The sequence below is a fragment of the Oncorhynchus kisutch genome, unplaced genomic scaffold (assembly GCF_002021735.2).
Source record: "Oncorhynchus kisutch isolate 150728-3 unplaced genomic scaffold, Okis_V2 scaffold1281, whole genome shotgun sequence".
Lineage (NCBI taxonomy): Eukaryota > Metazoa > Chordata > Actinopteri > Salmoniformes > Salmonidae > Oncorhynchus > Oncorhynchus kisutch.
Window position 1 is genome coordinate 34,712 of NW_022263226.1, and position 10,289 is coordinate 45,000.

Below are 10,289 nucleotides of genomic sequence, written 5' to 3' on the forward strand. Positions count from 1 at the left end.
CTCTGCTTGTGTTCTCATAGACGGAGCCTGTTTGCCCTCCTTCCTATAGATTAACCGGTGACCCACTGGGTCAGGGAAGCTGGTGTATGTCTGTGTGAATGGTTGGGTGATGGTGTACATATTCATTACATTATAATTGATGCCTTGTTATTCTTATAGTCCACTGACGTTGAGTTTCTGTCTGAGTCAGAGCGTTGAAACTAATTAAAACAACTTCATTTGATTCCATTGGACTTTTCTGCTCTTTCCAGCCTGGCTTTGATCCGGGGGATCACTGACAGTGCTGTGGTTTGTTTTGTGGGTTATGAAAGCAGGGTCCAGGAAACATCATGTCCCTGACAAGGCCAGACTCTAGAAGCAACTCTAACAGTCCTAGCAGTGAGGTCAGGAAGACTCTCAAGCTGTCTGTGATGGGTGTTCCTCATCTGGCTGTCCTGAGGTCACACGCGCACAAACACGCACGCACACACACATACACACACACATACACACACACGCACGCACGCGCGCACACACACACACACACACACACACACACACACACACACACACACACACACACACACACACACACACACACACACACACACACACACACACACACACACACACACACACACACACACACACACACACAAACTCATCAGGGTTCCCAGTGTTTGTGTGAGCTCTTAGTAGTTCCAGGATCTACCCCTGCTGCTGGTCCCTCCCTCTCTCCCTCTCCCCACCCAGCCCTCACTCCTCTCTCTCCCCTCCCAGCCCTCTCTCCCCTCCCAGCCCTCTCTCCCCTCCCAGCCCTCTCTCCCCTCCCAGCCCTCTCTCCCCTCCCAGCCCTCTCTCCCTTCTCTGCCTGCTCTCCTCTCTCCCCTCCCAGCTCTCTCACCTCTCTCCCCTCCCTGCCTGCTCTCCTCTCTACCCTCCCAGCTCTCTCTCCTCTCTCCTCTCTCCCCTCCCTGCCTGCTCTCATCTCTCCCCTCCCATCCCTCTCTCTAAATGCTGAGTTGTCCTCTTTGGAATTCCCTTCTTTTAACTCTTGCTCTTTTTGTGTCTTATTTCTAGTGGTTTGTTTGCCAGTCACTACACAGAAACACACTACCTGGAAGACGGCAGCGCGGTCACCGGCTCTCACAACCTCACGGTACGGTATTAAGTCTAATGGAGTCTCACAACATCACAGTACAGTATTAAGTCTAATGGAGTCTCACAACATCACAGTACGGTATTAAGTCTAATGGAGTCTCACAACATCACAGTACAGTATTAAGTCTAATGGAGTCTCACAACATCACAGTACAGTATTAAGTCTAATGGAGTCTCACAACCTTTCGGTATGATATTAAGTCTAATGGAGTCTCACAACCTCTCAGTACGGTATTAAGTCTAATGGAGTCTCACAACCTTTCGGTATGATATCAAAACAAATGTATTTATAAAGCCCTTCTTACATCAGCTGATATCTCAAAGTGCTGTACAGAAACCCAGCCTAAAACCCCAAACCAGCAAGCAATGCTGGCTAGGAAAAAAGCACGGTGGCTAGGAAAAACTCCCTATAAAGGCCAGAACTCTAGGAAGAAACCTAGAGAGGAACCAGGCTATGAGGGTTAAGTCATCTCTATGTCCTAGATTGATAGAACCACTTGGCACTTCATACCTATTACCATACAATAACAAGGCCTACTTCATACCTATTACCATACAATAACAAGACATACTTCATACCACAAGGCATACTTCATGCCTATTGCCATACAATAACAATAACAAGGCATACTTCACACCTATTACCATACAATAACAAGGCATACTTCATACCTATTACCATACAATAACAAGGCCTACTTCATGCCTATTACCATACAATAACAAGGCATACTTCATGCCTATTACCATACAATAACAAGGCCTACTTCATACCTATTACCATACAATAACAAGGCCTACTTCATACCTATTACCATACAATAACAAGGCATACTTCATGCCTATTACCATACAATAACAAGGCCTACTTCATGCCTATTACCATACAATAACAATGCCTACTTCATGCCTATTACCATACAATAACAAGACATACTTCATGCCTATTACCATACAATAACAAGGCATACTTCACACCTATTACCATACAATAACAAGGCCTACTCCATGCCTATTACCATGCTGTTGTTCTTCCCTCTCTCTATGGAGCTCAGAGAGCTCTGTTGACCTCAGACCTCTTGTTGAACCCCTGAACCTATCAGGATCAGGGGTTGTCGTCCCTCCGTTTAGAGGAAAACGGACTGAAGGAAATGTTGACGCTCCTGTAATGAAAGCTCCTCCCCTCAGCAGAAGACACCCTCTCTACTTTATCATTCTCTCTCCACCATCTACTCCACACTGTCCCAGTCTCTCTCCACCCTCCCCTCCCCACTGTCCCAGTCTCTCTCCACCATCTCCTCTACACTGTCCCAGTCTCTCTCCACCCTCCCCTCCCCACTGTCCCAGTCTCTCTCCACCCTCCCCTCCCCACTGTCCCAGTCTCTCTCCACCATCTCCTCCCCACTGTCCCAGTCTCTCTCCACCCTCCCCTCCCCACTGTCCCAGTCTCTCTCCACCCTCCCCTCCCCACTGTCCCAGTCTCTCTCCACCATCTCCTCCCCACTGTCCCAGTCTCTCTCCACCCTCCCCTCCCCACTGTCCCAGTCTCTCTTCACCCTCCCCTCCCCACTGTCCCAGACTCTCTCCACCCTCTCCGCCCCACTGTCTCAGTCTCTCTCCACCCTCCCCTCCCCACTGTCCCAGTCTCTCTCCACCCTCCCCTCCCCACTGTCCCAGACTCTCTCCACCCTCTCCGCCCCACTGTCTCAGTCTCTCTCCACCCTCCCCTCCCCACTGTCCCAGTCTCTCTCCACCCTCCCCTCCCCACTGTCCCAGTCTCTCTCCACCCTCCCCTCCCCTCCCCACTGTCCCAGTCTCTCTCCACCCTCTCCGCCCCACTGTCCCAGTCTCTCTCCACCCTCCCCTCCCCACTGGCCCAGTCTCTCTCCACCATCTCCTCCCCACTGTCCCAGTCTCTCTCCACCCTCCCCTCCCCACTGTCCCAGTCTCTCTCCACCCTCCCCTCCCCACTGTCCTAGTCTCTCTCCATCCTCTCCGCCCCACTGTCCCAGTCTCTCTCCACCCTCCCCTCCCCACTGTCCCAGTCTCTCCTCACCCTCTCCGCCCCACTGTCCCAGTCTCTCTCCACCCTCCACTCCCCACTGTCCCAGTCTCTCTCCACCCTCTCTGCCCCACTGTCCCAGTCTCTCTCCACCCTCCCCTCCCCACTGTCCCAGTCTCTCTCCACCCTCCCCTCCCCACTGTCCCAGTCCCTCTCCACCCTCCCCTCCCCACTGTCCCATTCTCTCTCCACCCTCCCCTCCCCACTGTCCCATTCTCTCTACACCCTCTCCTCACCACTGTCCCAGTCTCTCTACACCCTCTCCTCACCACTGTCCCAGTCTCTCTCCACCCTCCCCTCCCCACTGTCCCATTCTCTCTCCACCCTTCCCTCCCCACTGTCCCATTCTCTCTCCACCCTCTCCTCTCCACTGTCCCATTCTCTATCCACCCTCTCTACTTTCTCATTCTCTCTCCACCATCTCCTCCCCACTGTCCCATTCTCTCTCCACCATCTCCTCTCCACTGTCCCAGTCTCTGTCCACCCTCTCCACTGTCCCATTCTTTCTCCACCCTCCCCTCCCCACTGTCCCATTCTCTCTCCACCCTACCCACAATACACCTCTCCTCTCCAGTCTCCCACCATAGCAGCTTTAAAAGACAGATTGAACTGTGGGTACTAGCCACTACCCACAATACACCTCTCCTCTCCACTGTCCCACCACAGCAGCTTCAGCAGACAGACTGAACTGTGGGTACTAACTACTACCCACAATACACCTCTCCTCTCCACTGTCCCACCACAGCAGCATCAGCAGACAGACTGAACTGTGGGTACTAGACTGAACTGATATTACAGGAGCGACCGGATCCCCTAGTGACCAGATCCCCTAGTGACCGGATCCCCTAGTGACAGGATTCCCTAGTGACCGGATCCCCTAGTGACAGGATCCCCTAGTGACTGGATCATCTAGTGACCGGATCCCCTAGTGACCGGATCCCGTATTGACAGGATCCCCTAGTGACCAGATTCCCTAGTGACCGGATCCCCTAGTGACAGGATCCCCTAGTGACCAGATCCCCTAGTGACTGGATCCCCTAGTGACAGGATTCCCTAGTGACCGGATCCCCTAGTGACAGGATCCCCTAGTGGCTGGATCATCTAGTGACAGGATCCCCTAGTGACCGGATCCCCTATTGACAGGATCCCCTAGTGACCAGATTCCCTACTGACCGGATCCCCTAGTGACAGGATCCCCTAGTGACCGGATCCCCTAGTGACAGGATCCCCTAGTGACTGGATCCCCTAGTGACCGGATCCCCTAGTGACTGGATCCCCTACTGACTGGATCCCCTAGTGACCAGGTCCCCTAGTGACTGGGTCCCCTAGTGACAGGATCCCCTATTGACTGGATCCCCTATTAACAGGATCCCCTATTGACAGGATCCCCTAGTCGCCAAATCCCCTAGTGACCGGAACCCCTAGAGAACGGATCCCCTAGTGACTGGATCCCCTAGTGACTGGGTCCCCTAGTGACAGATCCCCTAGTGACCGGATCCCCTAGTGACCGGATCCCCTTGTGACCGGATGCCCTAGTGATTGGATCCCCTAGTGACCGGATCCCCTAGTGACCTGATCCCCTAGTGACCGGATCCCCTAGTGACCGGATCCTCTAGTGACAGGATCCCCTAGTGACTGGATCCCCTAGTGACCGGATCCCCTTGTGACCGGATCCCCTAGTGACGGGATCCCCTAGTGACCGGATCCCCTAGTGACAGGATCCCCTAGTGACGGGATCCCCTAGTGACCGGATCCCCTTGTGACTGGATCCCCTAGTGACCGGATCCCCTAGTGACCGGATCCCTTAGTGACTGGATCCCCTAGTCACTGAATCCCCTAGTCACCGAATCCCCTAGTCACCGAATCCCCTAGTGGCCGGATCCCCTAGTGTCCGAATCCCCTAGTGACCGGATCCCCTAGTGACTGGATCCCCTAGTGACTGGATCCCCTACTGACTGGATCCCCTAGTGACCGGGTCCCCTAGTGACCGGGTCCCCTAGTGACAGGATCCCCTAGTGACCGGGTCCCCTTGTGACTGGATCCCCTATTGACAGGATCCCCTATTGACAGGATCCCCTAGTGACTTGGTCCTCTATTGACAGGATCCCCTAGTGACCGGATCCCCTAGTGACCGGATCCCCTAGTGACCGGATCCCCTTGTGACCGGATCCCCTATTGACCGGATCCCCTAGTGACCGGATCCCCTAGTGACAGGATCCCCTAGTGACTGGATCCCCTAGTGACTGGATCCCCTTCTGACCGGATCCCCTAGTGACCGGATCCCCTAGTGACCGGATCCCCTAGTGACCGGATCCCCTAGTGACAGGATCCCCTAGTGACTGGATCCCCTAGTGACCGGATCCCCTTGTGACTGGATCCCCTACTGACCGGATCCCCTAGTGACCGGATCCCCTAGTCGCCGAATCCCCTAGTGACCGGATCACCTAGTGTCCGGATCCCCTAGTGACCGGATCCCCTAGTGACCGGATCCCCTAGTGACTGGATCCCCTACTGACAGGATCCCCTAGTGACCGGGTCCCCTAGTGACAGGATCCCCTAGTGACCGGGTCCCCTAGTGACTGGATCCCCTATTGACAGGATCCCCTATTGACAGGATCCCCTAGTGACTTGGTCCCCTATTGACAGGTTCCCCTATTGACTGGATCCCCTATTGACAGGATCCCCTAGTGACCGGATCCCTTGTGACCGGGTCCCCTAGTGACTGGATCCCCTAGTGACCGGATCCCCTAGTGACCGGATCCCCTAGTGACCGGATCCCCTAGTCGCCGAATCCCCTAGTGACCGGATCCCCTAGTGACAGGATCCCCTAGTGACTGGATCCCCTAGTGACCGGATCCCCTAGTGACTGGATCCCCTATTGACAGGATCCCCTATTGACAGGATCCCCTAGTGACTTGGTCCCCTATTGACAGGATCCCGTAGTGACAGGATCCCCTATTGACAGGATCCCCTAGTGACCGGATCCCCTTGTGACCGGGTCCCCTAGTGACTGGATCCCCTAGTGACCGTATCCCCTAGTGACCGGATACCCTAGTGACCGGATCCCCTAGCCGCCGAATCCCCTAGTGACCGGATCCCCTAGTGACTGGGTCCCTTCATGGGAGTGTCAGACTGGAGGGTTCCACAGTCCCCTAGTAACTGGGTCCCTTCATGGGAGTGTGGGACTCAGACTGGAGGGTTCCACAGTCCCCTCGTGACTGGGTCCCTTCATGGGAGGGACCCATCAGTCTAAGACGGACTGATCCATTGGTAATTTATTGGCCTGTCTGGAGGGAATTAGGGGGGAGGGCGGAATCTGAGCCCCTTCATTCCCTCATTTCATGTATCAGTATTTTATGCCAGCTAAGCATCTGTCAGAGGCAAGGTATTAGACGGAGGGAGGGAGTGATGAGTGAGGGAGGGAGGGAGGGATGAGGGAGGGAGGGAGGGATGAGAGATAGCCTCTTCACTTCTCCGTCCTTCCCCTTTCATTTGTCTGTTTTATAGCTCTCTGTAATGGAAGACTTTCCAGGCATTGTTCCTCACTCAGAGGACGTACCAGACACAGGAAGGGAGAGCCTCGTCCTTCATGACAGATTGTTAAAATACAAGAGTTCAAAACATATTGTATCCATACAAAAAGTGTAAGAATAAACACATGGTAATTATGAACAAAATACAGTTTGATAGATTGTACATTCACAGAGGTGTACAACAGGGAAGTCCAATCTCCCCAGTTTGATACATTCACAGAGGTGTACAACAGGGAAGTCCAATCTCCCCAGTTTGATACATTCACAGAGGTGTACAACAGGGAAGTCCAATCTCCCCAGTTTGATACATTCACAGAGGTGTACAACAGGGAAGTCCAATCTCCCCAGTTTGATACATTCACAGAGGTGTACAACAGGGAAGTCCAATCTCCCCAGTTTGATACATTCACAGAGGTGTACAACAGGGAAGTCCAATCTCCCCAGTTTGATACATTCACAGAGGTGTACAACAGGGAAGTCCAATCTCCCCAGTTTGATACATTCACAGAGGTGTACAACAGGGAAGTCCAATCTCCCCAGTTTGATACATTCACAGAGGTGTACAACAGGGAAGTCCAATCTCCCCAGTTTGATACATTCACAGAGGTGTACAACAGGACAGTCCAATCTCCCCAGTTTGAGACATTCACAGAGGTGTACAACTGGGAAGTCCAATCTCCCCAGTTTGATACATTCACAGAGGTGTACAACAGGGAAGTCCAATCTCCCCAGTTTGATACATTCACAGAGGTGTACAACAGGGAAGTCCAATCTCCCCAGTTTGATACATTCACAGAGGTGTACAACAGGGAAGTCCAATCTCCCCAGTTTGATACATTCACAGAGGTGTACAACAGGGAAGTCCAATCTCCCCAGTTTGATACATTCACAGAGGTGTACAACAGGGAAGTCCAATCTCCCCAGTTTGATACATTCACAGAGGTGTACAACAGGGAAGTCCAATCTCCCCAGTTTGATACATTCACAGAGGTGTACAACAGGGAAGTCCAATCTCACCAGTATGATACATTCACAGAGGTGTACAACATTCACAGAGGTGTACAACAGGGCAGTCCAATCTCCCCAGTTTGATAGATTGTACATTCACAGAGGTGTACAACATTCACAGAGGTGTACAACAGGCCATTCCAATCTCTCCTTTCCATTTTGGGATCTTAATTTGAGCCAGTTTGCTACAGCAGGAAAATAATCCTGCAGCAACAGGAAATGTTAATTATTATGTGGATTATAAGTCATGGACATTATTGTAGGGGTTGATACAGTTTATGTTGGGGCAAAAATCAAGTCTGACATTTTTTTTAAAAGCGGAAATTACAAACTTTAAACCTTGAATACACTACAAAGTTTGCATTTTTTTTCCTAAAAATCCTCATCAACAGAAGAGATCAGAGTGATCAAATTACATCTGTGGTTTCCATTTAAATCAGGTCAGGTGTCAAATTACATCTGTGGTTTCCATTTAAATCAGGTCAGGTGTCAAATTACATCTGTGGTTTCCATTTAAAGCAGGTCAGGTGTCAAATTACATCTGTGGTTTCCATTTAAAGCAGGTCAGGTGTCAAATTACATCTGTGGTTTCCATTTAAAGCAGGTCAGGTGTCAAATTACATCTGTGGTTTCCATGTAAATCAGGTCAGGTGTCAAATTACATCTGTAGTTTCCATTTAAATCAGGTCAGGTGTCAAATTACATCTGTAGTTCCCATTTAAAGCAGGTCAGGTGTCAAATTACATCTGTGGTTTCCATGTAAATCAGGTCAGGTGTCAAATTACATCTGTGGTTTCCATTTAAATCAGGTCAGGTGTCAAATTACATCTGTAGTTTCCATTTAAATCAGGTCATGGGTCAAATTACCATCCATCTCTGACCCCTGAGTGGTAAAGACCAGACCGGGAAGCAGAAAGCCTAGAAACAGTCTATCCAGTCTAATCCATCACAGTTCTGACATCATCAATGGAACATGAGGTCATAGTATTAATGCAGGGTTCTGTTCTGTACTAGATCTGACCCTGCTTCTCTCTGCTACACGCTGTAGCTTTATCTAATGTAATGACTCTTCTTCTTTTACATACACCTGGAGAGGGTGTGTTTATGTCCCAAACAGAACCCTATTCTGTATTTAGTGCACTACTTTTGACCAGGGTTCATAAGGGACTGGTCAAAATTAGTGCACTACTTTTGACCAGGGTTCATAAGGGACTGGTCAAAATTTGTGCACTACTTTTGACCAGGGTTCATAAGGGACTGGTCAAAATTAGTGCACTACTTTTGACCAGGGTTCATAAGGGACTGGTCAAAATTAGTTCACTACTTTTGACCAGGGTTCATAAGGGACTGGTCAAAATTAGTGCACTACTTTTGACCAGGGTTCATAAGGGACTGGTCAAAATTAGTGCACTACTTTTGACCAGGGTTCATAAGGGACTGGTCAAAATTAGTGCACTAAATAGGGAATAGGGTACCGTTTCGGGGGCCAAGATGTGTCTGGCAGGACTCTGTATGGACTAGCGTGTAGTTGAGGACTGGGCCAACACTTAGACGTCGATTAACACGTCAGAATACTTCAGGCTGAAGTACGGATGACAGGAAAGGACAATTGTGTGCAGGGAAATTATTGTAGATGTTCATGGAAGACAGAAAGCAGAGTAGAAGTTTTGGAGAGAGGACTAAGGTCTGGTCTTCTGGAACATTCTAGAAGGCAGAGTAGAAGTTTTGGAGAGAGGACTAAGGTCTGGTCTTCTGGAACTTCCTAGAGGGCAGAGTAGAAGTTTTGGAGAGGACTAAGGTCTGGTCTTCTGGAACATCCTAGAAAGCAGAGTAGAGGTTTTGGAGAGAGTACTAAGGTCTGGTCTTCTGGAACATCCTAGAAAGCAGAGTAGAAGTTTTGGAGAGAGGACTAAGGTCTGGTCTTCTGGAACATCCTAGAAAGCAGAGTAGAAGCTTTGGAGAGAGGACTAAGGTCTGGCCTTCTGGAACATCCTAGAAGGCAGAGTAGAAGCTTTGGAGAGTGGACTAAGTTAAGAGATCTGGTCTTCTGGAACATCCTAGAAAGCAGAGTAGAAGCTTTGGAGAGAGGACTAAGGTCTGGTCTTCTGGAACTTCCTAGTTCTACGGTAAAGGACCAATAGTTACACGACGGGTCTCTCTGAGAAAAACTGATCAGACGCTGAACATGTGGAATCAGCAGCAGGTGAACAACAACCATCTTGGAAAAGAGTAAAGACGAATCATGAAATGTACAGAGGTCTATATTTGGAGAAGGGAGAGGTGGAGAAACCACATGTCCATGTTTTACTGTGCAGCAGTGAAGTAGTCAGGGAGGAAGGGCCTGGGTCTGGACCATAGGTACCACAGGAGATGGCCTGGGTCTGGACCATAGGTACCACAGGAGATGGCCTGGGTCTGGACCATAGGTACCACAGGATATGGCCTGGGTCTGGACCATAGGTACCACAGGAGATGGCCTGGGTCTGGACCATAGGTACCACATGAGATGGCCTGGGTCTGGACCATAGGTACCACAGGATATGGCC

At 50.6% G+C, this 10,289-nt stretch overlaps 1 protein-coding gene across 1 annotated transcript in view; it reads left to right on the forward strand.

Moving 5' to 3' along the window:
• Window positions 1-329: 329 nt before the first annotated feature.
• LOC109885422 (disintegrin and metalloproteinase domain-containing protein 12-like) overlaps window positions 330-10,289 on the forward strand; it is a gene marked incomplete at its 3' end in the record, with an annotated part of 31,132 nt that continues 21,172 nt past the window's right edge. The window contains exons 1-2 of the mRNA XM_031818185.1: window positions 330-439; window positions 1,060-1,138. Of these exons, the coding sequence (XP_031674045.1) occupies window positions 330-439; window positions 1,060-1,138 (189 nt within the window). The remainder of the gene's footprint in view (window positions 440-1,059; window positions 1,139-10,289) is intronic.